This window comes from Cuculus canorus, chromosome 17 (genome assembly GCF_017976375.1).
Source record: "Cuculus canorus isolate bCucCan1 chromosome 17, bCucCan1.pri, whole genome shotgun sequence".
Taxonomy (NCBI): domain Eukaryota; kingdom Metazoa; phylum Chordata; class Aves; order Cuculiformes; family Cuculidae; genus Cuculus; species Cuculus canorus.
In genome coordinates this window covers 10,299,894-10,321,133 of record NC_071417.1, presented here as the reverse complement: position 1 = coordinate 10,321,133, position 21,240 = coordinate 10,299,894, and the positions used below count along the sequence as shown (strand labels likewise).

General features: G+C 42.7%; 1 protein-coding gene across 2 annotated transcripts; it reads left to right on the top strand.

Moving 5' to 3' along the window:
* Nucleotides 1-1,002: 1,002 nt before the first annotated feature.
* On the top strand, nt 1,003-20,627 carry BCL7A (BAF chromatin remodeling complex subunit BCL7A). Of its 2 annotated transcripts, XM_054082542.1 has the most exons (7): nt 1,098-1,237; nt 6,003-6,111; nt 9,738-9,819; nt 13,179-13,275; nt 15,170-15,337; nt 18,137-18,258; nt 19,222-20,627. In XM_054082542.1, the coding sequence occupies exons 2-7, from the start codon at nt 6,077-6,079 to the stop codon at nt 19,291-19,293; spliced, it is 576 nt and encodes a 191-aa protein (XP_053938517.1). In that variant the 5' UTR covers nt 1,098-1,237; nt 6,003-6,076; the 3' UTR covers nt 19,294-20,627. The 2 variants fall into 2 exon arrangements, with proteins under 2 accessions (XP_053938516.1, XP_053938517.1); XM_054082541.1 differs by lacking the exon at nt 6,003-6,111 and having other exon boundaries at nt 1,003-1,237.
* Nucleotides 20,628-21,240: the final 613 nt, after the last annotated feature.

The window sequence follows — 21,240 nt, the reverse complement described above, 5'->3', positions numbered from 1 at the left end:
CGCAGTGCCCATCTCGCTTTCTTGCCCCTCCATCCTATTCCCCTTTGCTCCCCCTCTCCGACCCTCCCGTCCCCTCCCTGATCCCCTCATCCCGTCCCCACATTTCCCCATCCCCTCCCTGTTCCCCTCACAGCTCCCATCCCGCTCCATTGCTCTTCCTGCCCCCATCCCGTTCCCCCCGCTCTCCTCTCGTTCCCTCCCATCCCCTCCTGCCCCCATCCCGTTCCCTGTCCCCCTCCTTGCCCCCCATCCCGTTCCCCTCGCAGCTCCCGCCCTCCTCCCCCGTACCCCTCGCAGCGCCCATGCCGCTCTTTTGCCCCAACCCGTTTCCCCCGACCCCCCTTGTTCCCTCCTGCCCCCCATCCCCTCCCAATTCTCCTCGCAGCCCCCGTCCCCTCCTTGCCCCCCATCCCCCCCTGCCCCCGTCCCCTCACAGCGCCGCTCTTGCCCCCCACCCCGTCCCTCCTGCTCCCCCTCTTGTTCTCTCCCCGTTCCCCACCGCCCCCCTCGTGTTCCGTCCCCTCCCCGCTCTCCTCGCAGCGCCCACACCACATCCCCGCCCTCTCCTTGCCCCCATCCCCTGCCCCCCCATCCCCGTCCCGCTCCTTTGCTCCTCTTCCCCCTCCCCGTTCCCCACTGCCCCCTCTTGTTCCCTCCCCGTTCCCCTCGCAGCGTCCATCCTGCTCCCTTGCCCCCATCTTGTTCCCCCGTCCCCTTCCTGCTCCCTCGCCCCCATCCCGTTCCCTTCTCTGCCCCCCGTGCTGCTTCCTTGCCCCATCCCCCCTCCCCGATCTACTCCCTTGCCCCCTCTTTCCCCTCCCTCTCTGCCCCCCATTTCCCTCCCACTCCCCCGTCCCCCCTCTCTGCCCCCCCCCCCCGTCCTACTCCCTTCCCACCCCCCCCCCACTCCCCTTCCCCGTTCTCCCCTGCACCCCCTCCCCCTCTGCCCCCTCTCCCCCCCTCCCAACCCCGCCTCGGCGCATGCGCACATCGCGCCCGGTCCGGGCGGGCGGAGCCGAGCGCAGCCGCGCCGAGCGCAGGGAGCGGAGCGAGCATTGTGCGTGCGGGAGGCCGGACACACGGACACCGCGAGGCAGCGCCGCGCTCCCCGCCGCCCCCCTTCCCCTTCCCTCCCTCCCAGCACCATGTCGGGCCGCTCGGTGAGGGCCGAGACCCGCAGCCGGGCGAAGGATGACATCAAACGGGTGATGGCGGCCATCGAGAAAGTGCGCAAATGGTGAGCGGGACGCGCCGCGCCGGGACCCCGCGTGTGTCCCGGGTGTCCCGGGGCCCCTCCCGGCGCCGGGGCCCCGCGGGCGGCCGCGGGGGGGGGGGGGGGGGCGGGGAGCCGCCGGCACCCAGAAGCCATTTCGCTGCTGCGAGTCACATGAAGGCGGCGGGCGAGGGCGAGAGGCGGCTCCATTGTGCGGCCGAGCTCCCTCCCCGCAGCCCCCGGGACCCCCGTACCCCCCCCTCCCCGGGACCCTCCGCATCCCCCCGGGACCCCGGGTACCCCCCGCAGCCCCCCCATTCCCCGCCACGAAGGGCCCCGCGCCGCCGGCCTGGGCAGCCGCAGCCCCGAGACTTACCTTTTCCTAAAAAAAAAAAAACAGCAAAACCACCCCGAGAGTTTATTCTTTCTCGTTACACGTGTGTTGATGCCGCCCTTCCACTCCCCGAGGCGCGTTTTGTCCCCCGCAAAACGCTGTCTGGGAAGGAGTGTAATTGCAGATAGATTTCGGGTTAAATTATATAATTGAAGGTTGTCCCCCCCCGTAAAATAATTCCTCTTTGTGAGGGCTTAAACGGCTTTTGCGTTTTTCCCACTTTTTGTGTTTTTTTTCCTCCCTTTTATCTTTCTGCTTTTGTTAGGAAAAGCAATGTGAGGTGATGAAATGATGCAGTAAAACAATCTTTGGGATGTTTGGCACAGGCGGTCCAGGGGGTTTGGGTGGGATGGGCAGTGAGATTCGTTGGGGTGGGATAAAGAGCAGTGAGGCTCAAGCAGGATGGGATAAAGAGCCGTGAGACTCGAGCGGGATGGGATAAAGAATGGTGAGACCCGAGTGGGGTGGGATAAAGAATGGTGAGACTCAAGCGGGGTGGGATAAAGAACGTTGAGACTCGAGCGGGATGGGATAAAGAATGGTGAGACCCGAGTGGGGTGGGATAAAGAATGGTGAGACACAAGCGGGGTGGGATAAAGAACGTTGAGACTCGAGTGGGATGGGATGAAGCGCAGTGAGGCTCTAGTGGGATGGGATAAAGAATGGTGAGACTCGAGCGGGATGGGATAAAGAGCGGTGAGACTCGAGCGGGATGGGATAAAGAGCAGTGAGACTCGAGCGGGATGGGATAAAGAACGATGAGACTCGAGCGGGATGGGATGAAGAGCGGTGAGACTCAACTGGGATGGGGTAAAGAGTGGTGAGACTCGAGCGGGATGGGATAAAGAGCAGTGAGACTCGTTGGGATGGGGTTTAAAGAGGAGGGAGCCTCGTTGGGGTGGGATAAAGAGCAGGGAGGCTCTTTGGGGTGGGATAAAGAGCAGTGAGACTCGAGCGGGATGGGATAAAGGACAGGGAGACTCAAGCGGGGTGGGATAAAAAGCAGTGAGACTCAAGCGGGATGGGGTAAAGAGCAGTGAGACTCAAGAGGGAACCTCTTTCTTCCCCCAGGTTGACTGTTCAGTAGTCTTTGTGCGTGCACCTTAAAATAATTTCTTGAAATAGTTGAAATCCACAAGGAAATCCCCTGGGTTTATATTAATCTGCGTAACTCAACTTTTTTTAACCTGATAAAGAGGGCAGTTTTATTGCAGTCCACAGCTAACGCTTCACTTTCATTACAAGCAAAATACAGAATTAAACGTGTGTTGTTCAAGTGAAATGGTTTGTTGTGTTTTAAATGGCCTCGAGTAGATGAATGGGCTCATTGGCTTGAGCCGAACAAAGAACCGGGACGTGTGTCCAATAACGCAGGGCACGAGATGGGGATTTCAAAGAATCCAGCCATTGTGTAGGGAGCCAGAGCGGCCTGAGCACTGTAGTTCTGTTGGTTTCAGGAACTCTCTTCGGCTTGGGCAATGTTTTTAAGTGTTGTTTGCTGACTTGGTGGGCTAGCTTTGAAGGTCAGAACAATATATAGCGTTGTGACAGGACTTTTGTTCAAACAGGAGCGTCGCTAGATGTGTGGGGCTATTATGTCCGTAGGTATTTCATTCATGAGTGCAGCATACTTCCTTTGAATCCTAGTTGGCGGATTTCAGAGAGGAGTAGAGGCAGAAGCTTGGCCATTCAACAAAATGTCTAATTTATTTATTTTTTTCTTGGCAAGGGCTCTCTGCCATCGTGTCAATTGCTATGGTTTCTCCATAAAACAGAAATCTTATGGTATAAATAGATTTTGTATGGTTTAACTCTCCTGAGAAACAACTTGCTTTAAGGGGCTCTTGTACAGAATCACGCAATGTTTCTTTTGATTCTTGTCAGAAGTATTCTTATGGCTTTTTGTGTGTGCATCTCATGAGTATTGACATAAGCCATTTTTCTTATTTTTAAAGGAATCATAATTTGAAGGTGAATCTCGCGATTCCCCTCTACCTGCAGTCAAGTACAGTGAGAAATTGGCAAGACAGCCTCTGTGTCTTGTGGTTTAAATGTTTTCAGAAGACTTGGCTTGTTCAATTGAACTTTACATCTTCCGAAGAGCCACATAGGCAATTTCCAAGTGTGCAGTTTTATTTGCATAATAGGAGGAATTTGTTGCCATCCACAGCTCTTATGTGGAAATGCAGTCTCTGAAGATTAAAATACCTCGCATCCAACGTTTCATAGAATAGAGTTTTCTGAGACTTTTGTGCTTGGGACGCTGCGTGCTGAAGGTTGAGTAGAGAGGCAGAATGAGTTGTAAACTCTTCGGAGCGGACAGTGGCTCCGGTGTGCGCTACCCAGCGCTCTTCTGATCTGTGAGGTGTGCAGCAGCCTTGCTGAGCAATAATTACCGAGTGCCTGCACTGCCACGTCTGTGAACATGCCTATTGGAAAGCACTTTCCGTCAGTGCAGACTTTGTTCCTGAGAAAATACGCGTTCTTTCTCAGACAGTGAGCCCTTTGATGCAGGTACTCTATCTCTATGCATGTTTGTAGAGCGCCTGGTGCTTCTGGTAATACTGGAACTTAGTAGTAAACAATGCAGTTGTTACATTTTTTTATCTTGAGATTAATGTAACCGTATCTCCTTTGTTTATAACACTCTCCTGAATGAGTATCTATTTTAGAAAACACATAGCACGTGTCTTACAGATAACGTGGTTGTGTTGTATTTGTGTGGCAGAAATGTTGAGTTTCCACGCCTGCGAGGGGAGTTCTGCTTTTCTTTTTTTTTTTAACAGTCCTTATGATTTTTCTTTCAGTCTATTTTACAAAATCCTCTGAGATAAGTTTATCTCAGTGAATTGTGAAAGGTACAGGATTGTTCTTTGTCTTTAAAGCTTGATGGTTATGTGTAGATTTTAAACAGGTTCTCAAGGAGAGTGGGGCAAAAGCTCTTGTGCCCTCAACCAGCATTACAAAAGCAATGGAAATCTCTTGTTTTGTAAAAGCCTGATTTATTAAATGAAAGAAAATGCAGACGTTTACTAAAAGACAAGTAATGAGCAGGAGGCAAGGGTAGTGGTAGGACATCTTGAGGGGGAGTGAAATAACTTGCATGGGTTTGTGGCACTGCTGAGCTTTTGGACAATGTGTGAATGTTTAAGGATGGAAGTGTGGTGTGGCTGATTGAGGTAGGTGCCCTGGTCTAGAGAATGCCTCAGGGTGTCTTATCCTTGAACTGTAGTGTCTTTGCCGAAGTGATTTGACCTTTTCCTGACCCATCAGAGCCATAATCTAGGGACAGCCGCAGCACCTTGGGAAGAAGAGGTGAACTTGGACAGCTGATGACTTACAGAAAGCGCTAAATATTTACTATGGCAGGGAATTGGCTGTAGAGCCAGACACGGCTTGGGATATAGCTTAAAACAAAGCGTGTTGTGTAAAAGTTCCAAAGCAAAGTCACCACGGCAGTGAGATCACGTTACCCGGTGCCGTTGGTTGGGATCGCTAGCTGGGGCTGGTTAGGGTGGAATTTCTAGACAATGCTGCTGTAGCTCTTCTGTTCGCTGTCTCCATTCAGACTTGCTAAAATATTTCTGTGTGGTATGTAATGCTCTGAGACTGAGCTTCTGCAGGTTTTGCTGCTCCTGCTTCCTTCTTAAAGGAGGCTTTCACTTTGAAACCTCACTATGGCATAGAACTCAGCATATCATCTTTGGAAAAAGAGTGTTCGGTATCTTCTGGATGGCCACCCTAGTTTAGTCTGGCAGCACGGGCCGTGTTTGGTTCCTGCTAAGGCTGTAGTTCAGGTAGTGGCAACTGAAGTAAAACCCCCTGTGGGTGTGCAAGAACTGTACTGAAGCACTGGAGCGGCCCAAACATGCTGTTACCATGCTTGAATTGCGATAAGTTTTTTTTCTGGCTCTTGAATATTTCTTTTTGAGCCAGGATATGCTCTCTAACTTCAGTGGAAGTTGAATATATTTTAAAGGTAGAGTTTTGTCACACAGAAGCCATTTTTCTCTTTACTGCAAGAAAATGTGTTTGTTGCAACATGGAACGTAGGAGAACTTGTTTAAAACGACGCTGGCCTGTGTTAGTGACTGGGGAGTCTCATAATGCACCGTATTTAGATAAACTCGGAGAGGAGGTACCCTTAACCGTTAGTCTTTGTCCATTCATGCTACATGGTGTGTTATTGTGTTTGCAACGTGGTCAATAAACACCTGGTATATTTGGGGCTGCTTCACATTAGTCACGAGACAAACGTCTACATGGCAATAGGCGTGCTCTGGGAAGCAAGCCTACGTTTCAAAAACCCCATTTTTTGTGCATCTTACAACACTTTTTGTGTTTAATAATGGCATTTTCTTTCCCATTCCCTTTCTCCTTTGCTTGATCCCACAGGGAGGTCATAATTCTGTGATTTTCACCAAACTCTGTTGCAATGCAAGTGAGTGTGATGTGATAAATTCAGCATTATGACGTCACTTCGTGATCATCAACAGAAGATGGGGTATGTGGGAGCAAATCCTTTTGTGAATACAGGTGACTATGATAAATGGTAGTCACGGTGAAAAGGCAAACAAGTGTGAAAGCCTCTTCTGGAATGATAATATATTGGCAGTAAAGGCTTTCTGCGTCTGTACCATCAAATGTTTCCAGCACTCATTGCTGCTGTGGAAGCTACCTTGACACTTTATGTATAAATGTAATATACACTGTTGTGTTTGTTTGCTCACCGGTATATTACTGTTATACATGCAATTTGATACTTGTCTTTGGAGCTTTAGTGTTATTATACAAAATATAAATACATTTAAGAGTCTTGGGCTATTTAGAATGGAGAAGTGAGTGTATAATGATGTAAGTTCTAGGATGTTAGTGTGCTCAGGCATAAGCACTAAAGATGTGTTCATACTAATGCTTAGTCTACGTATCCTGGGCTGTCCTTTAAAAGCTGTGCGAGAAAGTTCAGAATTCAAAATGCTTTAACACGATTTCAGATAAATGTAAGAGTTTGTTTCTGTTGCATTGAGTAGTTTCTGAATTTATGGTAAATAAAATACTTAATCTTCCACACTGAAGAGTATCTTAAAAAAATATACTGTATATATTCTAAGTTTTCCCATTTTCCATTGTTGTTACTCCCAAGTCGTTGATGGAGCAACAGAAGTGGTTTGAAACCAGAAAGGATGTTTATTTGTAAAGCTATGACATTTGGTAGCTAGACATGGGCAAGTAAAGTTGATAGTGCCACATTTGTAGCCTAATTAACTCTAAGGTTGATGATGTTCCATCAATCGCCTTTCGCCATCCACCAGTCAATATAGAGATCGACCTGTATAGTGTAACAGGGGATGGTGGAATGAAAAAGTACTGCCTAGTGATCGCTTAACAAAGGTGGAGTAGAGTTACGGGGGTGGAGTTCTGGTCAGGGATGAGTGGATTCGACAGCAGAACCATTGTACAGACAGGAAGACAAGTGAAGAAACTGCTTAAAGTTGCCCAACAGAATGGGCACAAGAGTTCCTTTATTCCTGGTTCCTACCCGGGCATTTGCTCAGTGAGGCTGTTTTGTAGTTTGTGCAGCATTTAGCAAACTTATTGTTATGGACAGTGGCAGTGGATTGTCAATTCTAATTAAATGAAAAAGGAAAGTCCCCAATCAGCAGGTTGGGGTGGTGTCTTTGCACAAAACATAAAAAGTGAGTGTTCAGAGTAGAAGTGGGTTTTAGGGGGCTGGGTTGTTTATTTTTTTTTTTTATAATATTTGTTTGGTTTGGGTTTTGGTTTGAAATGGAAAGACAGTAACTATTGTAGATACCACTCAAAGCTTTATTTGCAATAAACATCATAAATCCTGAAATTATGTTACCCTGTTGATCATAAATGACTGAAAGCCATTACATTTCTTTGTTAACAAATTTGTTTGTGCTACCAATGATTTTATTATGTTTTAGGGGAGGTTGTCTTCTTTTTTTCTTATTAATACATCTGTGGTCTTAAACCTTCAATACTGTAAATGCTTGCACATGTAAAATATTTGAATAATAACAGTGTGATGCTGGGTTTTCTTTTTAGCCATAAGTGTTCGCAGGACTGGGATGTTGGTGTACTTCCATCACAAAATATCCTTATTCCCATTGTTGTCTGAATTACTGTGTATTGAATTAATTAAAAAAAAAATCCCTATAGCTGAGGGTTATCAAAGCTTAAAGTGGTACTTAAGAAGCTCAAAAGAATTAAAATGTCAGGGCTAACTTTAATACTAGAAGGAAAAAGTTACTAATATAGGTTTCCTCCTGTGTTCTACAGTCTGTCCAGTGAAGATGCTGTGTGAGGCTGCTTTGAGATGCTAACAGGTATCTTGAACTTTTGGTTTTCCAGTGCAGCATCTCTAAGTAATATTTTGCTGTAGGAAAAGACTAAAATCTTGATTTTTTTAAAAGCATTTATTCACCTCTCCCCACACCCAAAACAAAACCCCAGCTAGTTTTATTTCCATAATTTCAAAGGTTTTCCCAAGTAGAAACAAGTTTAGTTTGTCTGGTATCCTTAAAAAAAAATAAATTATATCATGATCATCTCTTCACAATTAAGTATGCTCTCATTATTGACATGCCCTCATCTCCACTGTTCATTTTTATCACATTTAGCAGTAGAGCTCCAAATTAGCGTAAAATTGGGTTTTGACATACTTTAGCCATCCAGCGTACCCAAATGGATGTATCTAAACATACTGAGGAAAAACTCTGCTCAAGGAAGAGCAGTGGGAAAGAAATGAATCTGAACTAGCTTTGTAATTCTTAATTAAAATATCCTTGTGGACAGATCCAAAATTTACGAAATTGCCCTACATGCCTTATTCTTTTTCTTAAAACAGGAAAGTGTCTTCTCTGAAGGGAAAACAAATACGATTGGCTTTAGTAGCTAAAACAAATAGTCAGGAGGATGTTTGTGGCATTTGTACAATGTGTCTGCTTTTGATTCTGGAAGCCCTTTCTAAAAACAGAGCTATCACATACACATTTGGAGTCACATCCAGCTTCTCCCATCCTGCAAAGAACATTTTTTTTTTTTTTTTAAATCTATAAGTGGATCCCGAATCTATTATTTAAATGTGTTTTGAAAGAAGAAAGATGCTTGAGATCTCATGCCAAATTAATTTCAGATGTTTCTGAATATTTAATGTAATGGGTCTTTGTTGTTAACTTTTAATCGATCCATTTGCAGAGCTGTATTACGAACCCAGGAACCAGCAGTGGTGATCTGTGACCTGAAAACTGATCACAGAAATGTGATGAAATTTCTCTGGCATTGTGGACCTTCCTTTAATATTCTGATGCACAGAGCTCAAGGAATTCATCCCTTAACTAAGCATTCGGCATTCCTTTCCATCTCCGCACTCTCTGACTTTCTGAACCCCTAATGTAGTGACGCCCTCCAGCCAGATTTCCTTCACAATTTGTCAGTGTCACGACTTCATGGCTGGCTGGCAGGGGTCTGCACGGAGTGCCGGAGGTTACGCTTCTCCCCTCTCTGATAGCCTCAGCCTTTCCTTTCCACGAGAGCTAGGCTGGCTCTCCGGAGTCTGAATTCTGCATCACAGCACATATTGCTACCAATAAAGCTGTTGGTTCTAAGGCTGGAATTTCAGAGCTGTCTGACAGGAGTGTTGAGAGAATGTTAAATTGCTAGCAGCAAATTTCTACCTGAAAATAAACCTCAGATGGTCAAAATGTATTTAGATTTCTAGTACCATTAAACAGCTTCATGACAATCAAAACAGGCTGGTCTGTCTACAACCTCTTCTGCTCTCTAGAAACTTAAGTGAAAATTACAGGCATTAGATCTGCCTTTTCAGTAGCTGTTCTTCTTAACTGTATCTTTAATCCAGACTTTATTACTGCTACTGCAGTTACTCACCTAGCCAAGTTACAGCCCTGAGAAATCTGGAGGGTAGCAGCGCTCTAACAAGTTTTTGAAAGGCAAAGAACAGTTTGCACAATGCAGTACTAAAGACGATGTAATAGAGATCATCCTACTTAATAGCCTATTTAAGTCCTTGACAACTTACAGTAGTAGATCACTTTCTCTTTGGATGCGAAGTTTAACTTCTCCTGCATTGTAATTTTATAGGGAGAAGAAGTGGGTGACAGTTGGCGACACATCCCTAAGGATTTACAAATGGGTACCAGTAACAGAGCCTAAAGTCGATGATGTAAGTATCCTGCAGATGTCTTGGTTTTTTTGAGATGTAGATGCTCGTGCTTAGGGAAAGTCAAAAGAAATTTGCTCTCTATTCTTTGAGCCTTTAAGCCAAGACTGGTGTGAGTCTTGCGAGCATTGGAATAGAAGAGCTCTAGGGAAAATCTTGATCCCTACAGAAGGCGATGTTGATGGTTCAGTGGGTGACAGCCTTCCCGGATCAGTTCTGGGCTAACTATTAGGTATTTGGCTTGAAACTGGCTTTTAAAAACTTTCTCCAACGGAATAATTGGGAAGGGGGCCGGGGGGAACTAAGATATGATTACGTTTCTATTCTTTCTGCCTGATCCTTTAAGGAAAATAGCTCATTTGGAACTGTGCAGGTAAGGTATTCTATTTGCGCTCACTGCATTTTGCTCAAAAATAGATGCAAACCACTGAAGTAAGGGTAAGAAAATCCCGTGGAACTGAGATGACTTGTATTAAGATGTCCAGCCCAAGCAATGCAGCAGGGATGCTTCTATTGTGTATTTTCTCTTGATAAATGTTTTGTCTGTGTGTCATGTTTGTGTTCTTAATGTACACTGTTCATTTGCCATGATAAAATCGTGTGGCGTAATCTTAAGTGTAGAAGTAACACTTGATAGGACTTACAAATTACTTTTCAAAATGAACGTTGCTCTCATTTTATAATTTGAGATGCTTTTGAGGCGAGGAAACTAATCCATGGTACCACAGTAAATTAATGATATAGTAGAATATATATCCCAAGTTTGGTGCTCCTTTCTTGGGCTGTTATGTGCTTTTACTTTATTTGAAATATGAGTTAAAACCTATCTGGAAGAAAGCTACTATGTTAATAAATGTGTTAGGTGATGTTTTGTCAGCCAAGACAGTGTCATGATCTTGTCTTATTCAAAGTCCAAGTTCAAGACCTATTTTTGATTAGTGTTGTTTTGGCTGAGTTTGTTTCTTTATGTTTTGTTGTACCATAGATTTCTGTGGTGAGCCTCTTGTCTTCTTCCAGTGCTTGAGCAGCATCTCTGTGACGCAACCCCATGTGCAATGGGAAACCTTTCCTGGTTTCTTTACAGGAACTTCTTCATTCTTTCTAGTTTTAAAATGTTTGGTCTTGATTTTATTTACAATACCTAGAGGGGAAAAAGCTGTGCTGTATATGTGAGAGAGAGATTTAGGATATTTAGGCTCACTGCTTCTGAAAATTATTTTCCTGCAGGTAAGCTATCCTTGCATGATGAGTACCAGGGAACTTGGAAGCAGTATTTCTAGTGAGTTTCTGGTTGAATTTTCAAGGTGGCTGGTACCCGGAGTCAGATTCTGTGTTGAGAATAATGGGTTTATATAACAGTTTCCGTGTGCAGACCTTAATTGTATTTTTTGAGCTGTCATCTTCAGGTTTAGGCTCTAGATTTGCTGAAATTGAGAGGCTTGTTCAGGACCAGTTCCTTCAGTCTTCTACAGTTGCATTTTGTTCATAGAGGCCGTTGCGTGTCTGTGGTTGACGTCATAAGATTTCTTTTGCTCTGGAACTTCTCACAATTGCACGGTTCTTACAAAAGTCCTTATATTTAAAATAGAAATACCAAGTAAGGGTTATCGTGGCTATTTGATTTTGTTGTGGACATCCTTTTCTGTCTGATTTCATCCATCTGTTAAGGGGCAGACCATTTACTTGCTTTTTACTAGAATAGGAGAATCGGATCTTTTTTCCTGCTTCATGTTTCAAATGGAAGTTGTCTTTGATTTTAGTGGACACAGATTAGATTACTTCCTCCTCTCACTTTGACATTTCTTTGAACTAGAATTAGCTAGGCTCTTTTCTCCTACTGGTTTTGGAAGGTTGTTGTCGAACCTCATCGCTTTGGTGGTTAAACTTTTTTTTTAAAAAAGCAGTTTAAATTACTCGCAGTCGTTTTTCAGTTTTTCTTCTGTGGCAAAAGTGTCCTTTTTGCATTTAAAAAAAACCCAACCAAACCCAAAACTAAACCTGAGAGAGACTATGCCCCCTCTGAGCTTTCATTTTGCAAAGGTAAAGAGGTCTGTGTGCTTTCACCTCTGTTTCACATATTGGGGAATAAAATCTGGCTTCTCAGAAGTAAAAATACAATTTGAAAGTAAGCCAAAAAATCTATTTTAAATAGAGGGAAAAGCCCTTCCAGGTATCACTTGTTGAATTTCTTCTGCAGTCATAGAGTATTTGATTGTGGTTTTAGTTCCTTCCCTCACTGGAGGATATTGTCTTATCTGAATGGATGGGTTGCCAAGCGTTCTTCCTAGAGTCAGGCTTTTAATTGTCTTCTCAGCAGGCACGCAGGATCCTCCAAAAGCAGTGCAGCTGGCTCTTTCTCCTCTGAGACCGATTACGTCACCTCTTAATTGAAAATGCTGCATCCCTTAGCAGGCGCAGATTTTCCACGTGATGGATGCTGCTGTCTCTTCCTTTGTTTTAGTGCTTGCAGTGCGTACTGTTGTTCGGCCTGAGCGTGTTGTGACCTATTGTTCATGTAGGACTGTCTTGCTTATGCTCTTTGTTTTAGGCCAATCTGATATTTTTCTTAATCCATCTTTTAGTTTTAATGAAGAAACAGCATTAGTTATAGAGAAGGAGGAGGTCTCTGCAGTGTTGGTCATTGAGAAAGAGGTAAAAAGCTGTCTCTTCAATGTTAACATTCTAGATCTGTTATCGTTCCCGTTGTGCGTGCATGCCTGTTGTCCAGGTGTATTCTGCAAGCTTTCTGTCCTGAAAAGGAGAATCTACTGAGTTTCGCAGCAGTGTGGTGATGGGCATAAACCATCCAGTGAGCACAATTACGAGCTCAGAAATAGGGTGGTTTGGTGACTCTTGCCCTGCCTTTGATCAGTGATGTTCTTCTCTTCTCCTGGTGTAGCAGAGATTCTTTTGACCTTGCTTTTGTAGCTCTTTGGACTGAGTACAAAGTTAGCAGCCAGCACCTCCCAAGTTCTCTGACTCATTTTCTGCAAACCATTTAATCCTTGTGCCTCAGACTCCTTGTCTGTGGAATGAGGGGTGTCATTGAGAACTTCTGTGCTTTCTACAAAAATTGTGCACTTTGAGGTTGAAAAACGTGTTGAACTGCTAACCGTTACTGGAATTTCTGGATAAAAAACTATATATCCTAGTGTTCTGTGTCTTGGAAGAGTACAATTAGAAAAACAGCCCTGAAGTTATTTGGACTAATGCATTATTGAGACTGTCAGTTGGCTTTATTTCTCACTTGAAATTAAGACAGCTCCTTACAAAAGTAATGAATGGCAAGGGGTTTGTATTGCAACATGGATTTTTCTTCATGGTAATAATTTCATTTGGTTGTGGTACCTTTTGTTTTTCAGAAAAATAAGAATAAGAAAAAAGGCAAAGATGAAAAATGTGGCTCTGAAGTGACCACTCCAGAGAACAGCTCCTCTCCAGGGATGATGGACATGCATGGTGAGTGGGAGAAGGTCAGCCTCAATTACCCTCTTACACTGCTAAGCCTACAGTGTCACGCTCTTCAGTGCTCGGATATATGGACGGCACGACTGAGTCAAAGTGAAAATAGCATCAGATACTCATTTGGTACCTGCTGTGCTATGAATGTATTCACAGTTGTTTAAATGATATTTTATTTGCTCTATGTTTGGGGAAACAAATTGTTAGTGGAGCTAAATATGAAAACGTAAATAGAAATACCTACCGTTCAAAATACTACACTCAGGTGAAGTAGTAATTCTGTCAAGTTTCCTCTTTGAAGAAACAAAAGACCCCCAAATCTCTGTGGCCCCTGCTAAAATTTGTGCAGGTTTTGTACATTTTAACTCCCTAGGTGAGTCAGGTGGAAAGAATTCTGTAAGAGCCAAGCAAGCAAGCTCTGGTTTCGCAGTGCCTCTCCTTGTGTTTGCTTCAGCTTGATGAAAGTAACTGGTTAAGAAAACATTTTTTAGCTTGCCAGTCAGGCACTGTTAGGTGGACTGTTAAGTGTTAACCAGGTATTTATTACAGAGGAGCTTGCACTGTGTGTCAGTTTTTTACCTTCTGGGTGTTTGGATAACAATTATGGCTGAGAATGCAGCACTATTTTAGCTGAGAAGAGAGAATCACTTTTTGGTGGATTGTAGATTTTTCATTTCAGTTTTATTTGCGTTTGTATTTGTATTGTCTCCTGGTTGGGTTTTGCGGAATTCACAGCGAGTATGGTCTTGCAGCTAAAAGACTGAGCAGGATTTTCACAGATCTGGGTTAATTTTTCATCTCTTTCAGACTTCTTAGCTTTTGCCTCAGTCAGGTCATGTAATTCTCTTAATTCTTGTTTCTCCCGTTTGTGGGGTGTCATCATGTGTCACTCGTGTTTTTAAGCATACTGTACAATTCCATGATAATCCTAATCTGATTTGACTTCAAGCTGCTCTGGAAAGAGATGGTCCCATCCCCAGCTCTGTGTTTATGAAGTCCTTTGGGTGTAATGTTTGTACAGATGCAGAGGGAAGTGGATCGACTTGCATGGTAGTAATTTAACTAATAATGGGTTAGTTTTCTTTAGGGAGCAGGAGCTCCCTCTTGGTTATCCATGGTTGTTAGACTGGTTTAAAGATTACAGGAAGTTGCACCTCACTGCTACCCATAAAGCATAAGTTGCGGCGCTCAAACCACTGTCACTGGTGTGCGCAGGAAGAGGCTACAAGCAGAGTGTTTCCTGTTAACTATAGAGACACGATCTGCGCTGCAGAAAGTTACTGTGATCCAGGTTTTGGGAGGTTAGAGAATATTCTGGACAATTATCACTTAGAAACTACTGATATTGGGACCGGATGTTACATTTTGCTTTGATGGGGTTTTGTTGGGGACTCTTGGGGGTGAGTTTTGACCTTCATGGCACGCTTCAAAAACTCTGCTCATCTGACCGCTGTAGGGATGAGTATTTGTAAATCTGCAGCATGAACAGTTAATTAGCCCTGTGTTATATGAACCGTAAAATGAGACTGTTGCTTCAGTTGATCTATTTTACTCATATTGCAACATTCGGGCTTCTTTTAGAAGAGATCAGAATGGAACACTCTTGGTTTTATTGTAGAGGATTAGTTAGAGTACCTTTATTAAAGTTTTCTGGGTTTTAGTAACTGCTAGAAAACTCCTGTATTACAGCATAGGCTGCAAGAACAAAAATTGTGGCAGTGTGGAAAGAAGTTACTTGTAGCGTTGGTCTAAATGCTTGGACTCGATCCCCAACAAGCCAGAGTGGATCACGTTTTACCAGGGAATAATACAGGAAAAATATGGAAGAACTAAGGTATGCTTTTTATCTTGTCGAGTTAAACTTTCTCATTTTTAACTCTTTTGTTAACAGATGACAATAGCAACCAGAGTTCAATAGCTGATGCTTCTCCAATAAAACAAGAAAACAGTAGTAATTCAAGTCCAGCACCAGAACAGAACTTGGCAACACAAGCAGACGGCACTGAAGTAAAGTCTGACGAAACTCAGACAGAAGCAAAGGAGCAGCCTGGTTCAGAAGGTAAGTTGAAGAGGCCATCTTCAAAGCCAAATAAAAATTGTTACCCTTCAATGTATCTTTTATTGCTTCACCATTTTAAGAACCGAATAATAACAATTTGAAATGAATGGTTTCTGAATTCTCAGCATTTATGTGAAAATGGGCCATAATCTCTCCTGCCTTCCATACAACTGGAAAGGTCAAATTGACGCTCACGATCTTTTCAGAGAGGAAACAAACAAACTACTTGGTTTATTATTGTCATAATCTCAGTCTTGAAAGAAGAAATAATTTAAAATATACTTTAAAACAGCTGCAACCATGTAATTTTACAAATCCTGGACAGTATTACTGTTGTAGATTGGAGAATGTTTGCTCTTTAGGGTGAAGGTAAAATAGAGGTGAGGTACTTTTAAGTTACTTTTTGATTGTGTAAACTATAATGTAAGCTTTCTTTTTTTTCTTAATCCTGCTAGTTATTTATTTAAAAGTTAGCCCTGAATTCTGTCCCAATTTTCTCTGAAGTGTTACAATATTAAACTGCAGTTGTACACCGATTAAAAATACATGTGGGTTAAGAGATTGTTCCAAATCTCACTCTTTAAATGGTGTCCTGGGTAATTGAAACATGCTCTGTATTTGTGTTCTTGAGAAGCTAGCTTTCTTCATCCTATTACGACAGATGAAAGATGTCCTTAACACTATTCTAATAATTTGGTTGCAGAATTCTTCCCATAGCAAAGCAATTGAATTACACCCTCCTGATTTAGTTCTTAGCTCAGTCGATCCACTCACCAATTTAAATTTAGAGCTTTTATCTTGGTAGTACCACAATGGCTCAGCATGTTAAATGTTGGCATTGTTAATTGGGGTTAAAATCTGACAACTGAATCCTCACCAAATTGAAACACATCAGAACACCACATCCTTTGGAGAAAATCTCAACAGCCTGTTGGGTCGTGGTAAATGGTAAGGATTTATTCCCTTCTAATATTGTCTGAACCTGCTTGGGTGAAGTTGTCACATAGCATACATGCTCCTCTGGCTAAATTTAGGTTCATGGAAAATCATGCCAAGTTCTCTGGACTAGTTCCAGAGCCAGTTCCTGTAAAATTAAAGGGAGAAGTAATGACAAAAAAAATACCCGTTATTAATGTGTTTTTTTCCATCAGTTATATGGAGTTTTTAAAAAATTTATTAACTATTTATCTACCGAAGTGTTGTGATTGATCACACTGCTGGAATTGTGATGATATTCCACTGGATGGTGTTAATGACCTTGTACGTCTGTCTCATGTTACCGCACTGAAATCAGGGGTGTTCCTTAAAGCTAGAGGAGAGTTTGGGTGGTCAGAAAATCCTCATGTGAACTTCCCAAAGAAAACACACATTCAAACCATTTTGCTGTGCCAGCAAGTCATTGCAGGGATCGGAACGGGTTGGGGCTTGGCCGTTTAAAATCTGGATCCCCTTGCCCAAAGGTCAGCGGCAGGGTGAGGAGTAGTTGTCAGTAGCAGCTGGAAGAGAGCATGGCAACTTTGAGCCATCCCTTGTGGAAGCTCCTCTAGGTGTGTTTTTGTCTTGGGAAGATGGGCACGTCACAGAGAGCTCCTTAGCTCAAGTTACAGTGTATGCTGAGACATCCACGGCGGAAATTGAAATTGGAATTCCTTCTGACCCTTGGGACTTGTTTCTTTATCAGTATAAACATGCCTTTCTGGTGAGACATGGAAAGGAAGACGATTCTGTCCGAGTTTGCTGAATATGATCTTTGAGACTGCTAATCATAGGCGTCACTTGATGTCAGATTCGGTCAGAGAAACTTTCAGAAATGCTCGTGATGCTTTTTATTCAGTACAGCACAAAAATATTTATTACTCACTGGTGAGGTCATCTTCATTAACCAAAGTTGTCCAGAAATGTTTTTGATCTTGCATTTATCTTCATACAGAAAGAATGTGTTTCTTGGTCAGGGACTTGTGAGGTCGCTTCATAAAACTTGACTCCATGCATACTTCTGTTCAAGTCAAAAAGGGTTTTTAACTGAGGTGAAGGAAAGAACAGATTCCAGTCCCTACACTGTTCTTGATGTGGATAATGAAATGTAACTGACCTTTTACAGTCAAGGGGTGGGGGGGGATTTGAGGAGGTTTGGGTTTTTTGTTGTTGAGTCTCTGCTTCTGGACGTATGGTGCTATAAAGGTGTGTGACATGCCCCTGTCCCCTCTTAGAGTGAATGAGTGCTTCGACCCTCCTTTCTAAGTCTTGTCTTGAGGGAGTGAGAGAAGTGTTTAAAAACAAACAAACAAACAAAACCCACAGAAAACCAAAAACAATCCCACAAAAATTTTATCTTGAAATCAAGCCAAAAAGTGCATTTTATATATTTGGCTGAACGTCAGCTCATATAACTTTATTCTCTCTCCTTAACTACACAGTTTTACACCTAGTAGTTATCACAACTCAGCCTGTTTTGTTGCTGCCTTTTACTTCTGGTTTGAAGCCAGTTCCTTTGCGGTCAGCCCCTTTGCAAAGTTGATGTTGAAACCAGTTTGGTAAGAGCTTGGATGTGGCTCAGTGGTGCGGGGTGTGCAGGAGTGTGGCTCCCTCTAGGGACAGAGTCCAGCAATCCCGCAGTGCCCACAGTTTGAGCTTCGTTCATCTATTATGTTATATATTCATCCTGAAATCTATGTTAGCACTAACAGTTACACGTGGGTGAGATTTATCTGTTTGGCATGTTGCTAATAAGAAGACGTCCTAAAAGCTCTTGCTGAATGCTTTCATTTATTTGCTCAAAATTATTCCTTGACATTTCAGATACCTCTGATGAACAGAATTCACAGTCTTCAATGGAGAATTCCATGAATAGTTCAGAGAAAGCAGACATTCAGTCCTCTGGAGAAAATGATATAATTACAGAGGCATCTAAAAACTCTCAGGTAACTTTAAGCGCAAAAGCCCGGTTACTTGGAATGTAGGAAAGAGTATTTTTACTAAAGATTAAATGTAAGGAGGCCGTTTGTGTATTTAGACTCACCTCCAGTGCTGGTGACAGTAAAGCAGCTGTAAGCGTACTAAATGTACATGTATCTGATTTTGTGGTTAATTTGATGGGCTTCTTACATTTCACATAATTTGAACAGTAAGAGTAAATTGGTCTGTTTTACTTTTTCAGTTTCCTGAGCCAGTCTGTGTTAGTTTTGTAAGGGAATACTAAAATTTCATGCTAATAAATTGCTTAGACCTGAACCACTGAACAGGCCACTGAGGACCACTCAGAAGTAAAACACCTTGTATGAAAGTAAATGCATGTAGAGGTTAGGAAAGTTTAATTTTTGGAGAATCGGTGGGTGAGATGTCTGGGTGTTTTCTCACAGGTACAGTGAAGAATTCTGGGTGGGTGGGAGAAGGCCAACTGCGAGGATAACTTCTCCCTCGTGCTGAGATCCTCAGTCCATTGGTTCTCCTTGTGGGTGGTGGGTTTGTTTCAGTGCACACTTTGCGCTTTCCAAACCTTGCGTGTTTTGTCCTGTAGAGATTTGCTTTGGCTACAGCAGGAGAACAATCATGTGCGCTGGGTGTGGGCTGTGCTTGAGCGGAGGGAGGTCTGGGGATAGCATCAGGGCTGTTGCATGGAATATTCACTGTGGTTTTTAACGTGGATCTAGAATTTTGCCCTTTGTCTGTAGACGACAAGAAGTGTAAAGATGTTGAGGTAAGAGATAAGTAGAGGAGAGGTTTCGGGAAGCAAATGCACTTGTCATGTCATTCTTGCATCCTGGGGTACTTTGGATTTTACAAATGAAACACCAGGGAACGTTCATGCTTTTTGTTTGGTGTTTATGGTGCCTGAAGTTTGGTGCAATGGTAACGTGTTTGTTTTTCTTTTCCCCCTCCTTAAGGACTCTGAAGGAGTGCCACCTTCTAAAAAGATGAAAGTAGAGGCTTCCCAACAAAACATTGAAGAGATTTAGACTATAGATTTTTCTGGGCAGTTTTTATGTAAGGTACATCAATGGGCTTAATTATAGAACAACCTTACTTAAGCATCTTCTCTTGGATGAGGACAGAACTCCTAACTTTTCAAGTTACCAAGCAAAAATCCAAGAAAGCCTAACAAAGGTTTAACTTCTCAGACACTGAAAACTTTTTCCTGTGAAACAAACATTGAGAACTTTTAAGTTACGGTCTCTGAAATGGTTGGAGTAAACAACTCAGGAGGGGTCTACGCACTGTTTCTAAAGTCAAAATTACAATTATGTTGCTGCTGTATTTTTTTTTTTTTTCATTTCTCTATTTAACATTGTAAGATATTTAAGGATGGTACAGGTCAGGTATTAGCTTTCATGTGAAGTTCATTGTTCTGGCGTGATGTCTGCTTTTGTTTTGTGCCTTGTGTTCTGAAAACAGTGCTAACTTTTAAAAGTTGTTTTGCAACTGTCTCCTTTGCAAAGTGGCCTATGTTTGTATAATGCCATGTAGTAAGGCTTTTTCTTTTCTTTTTCTTTTCTTTGTTTGGGGTTTTTTTGTTTTGTTTTTAATTTTTAAATCCCTGGTGCTTAAATTTTTAACAAATACAGATCAGGAAGCCATTTTCACTCTTGGAGTCCAAGGAGAAAAAGGAGCTTGATATTTTATTTTAGCAGCTATAGTGAAGATCTTTTATTGAATGCATGGCATTCGCAACTGTAAATTTGGTCTTCTAAATACTTAACTTCATCAGAAGTTAATATGATCTGTTTACCATTTATAGTCCAGATCTGAGTATATACTATAACACAGCAGTTAAATACTTCGGTATTAGGTCCAGATCTCTGTACTGGGTACAACTCGCTTTACAGAACAGTTCCATTATGTACATAAATAGGATCAAAGGGATTGATGCACAGTGAATTTATTTTCAATTGGTCTTTTTTGATATCAAGTTTTCACTGAACTGGATTTCATTGTACTGTTTCTTTGTGAGATGTTTACTTCTGTGTTCCAGGTTAATACCGTATTTGGGGTTTCTTTTTTGATTTCAGCAAGTCTTGTAAATAAGCCTTGTTGTTACCATAGTCCCTACGTCATTGTTAGGAATGTTCCTTCATGTTCAATTATGTCGAGGTGTGCTTAAGCTAAAAGTGATGGAAAGGCACAAAGCAGGTGCAGCTCCCTTCAAATTTGTGGCACGTGGAAGTGCAGAACCATTTGCATCAGGTCACGGGGCCCTGATCCCACTGTGGGCTTTGTACTTCCAGGGTGAGCTCCCAGATATCAGTACCTGGTGACGGTGGGAACTGCTTGTTCCTCCCCTCAGTACACACCCACGCATTGCTGGATCAGGCCCTTAGTCCGTCTTCCCTGTGCGTGCGTGGGAGATGGAACTTGTAATTTAAAATACAAGCTCACAGATAGGAAAATGATTGCATATAGTTTGTAAGCTAAGAACTGTAAATACTTTTTTAAATGAAAAGAAGAAAAAAAAGAAAAAAGTTGCTTCCAGTTGATACATTTTCATAATTAGCTCTTCATTAAGCTTATTTATTTCTGAATTCTCCAATAGTGAAAATGGCTCGCACTTAGACTACTGCGTTGCGTTTGCAATTACCACTTTATTATGGAAAACAATGGGGACGTGGGGGGAGGGAGGGGAGCGAGGGGAGCCAGTACTGACCTTCCGTAGGATGCTTGTAGGTTTGAACTCCAAGTAACGTATGACGCTCAGTTTCGGAACCTTTCATTTCTGTTGAAATAAAATTTTTTGGATTTTAACTGAATAAAATTTGGTTGCAAATCATTCATGCAAACAGTGTGCTCCCTAATAAGTTTTTGGGATTTCTGGTCTGATCATGAAGTCCATTAACGTTTTGAAAATAAGGAAATGAGGAGCCAAAAAAACCCATATTTGCACAATACATGCAATGAAATGGTAGAATTCT

Bases quoted from the DNA above. Each gene is read 5' to 3' on its own strand.
- BCL7A (XM_054082541.1), top strand. From the start codon at position 1,146: ATGTCGGGCCGCTCGGTGAGGGCCGAGACCCGCAGCCGGGCGAAGGAT. The intron at 9,820-13,178 runs GTAAGTATCCTG...TTTGTTTTTCAG, and splicing joins CAGAGCCTAAAGTCGATGAT to AAAAATAAGAATAAGAAAAA. The intron at 15,338-18,136 runs GTAAGTTGAAGA...TTGACATTTCAG, and splicing joins GGAGCAGCCTGGTTCAGAAG to ATACCTCTGATGAACAGAAT.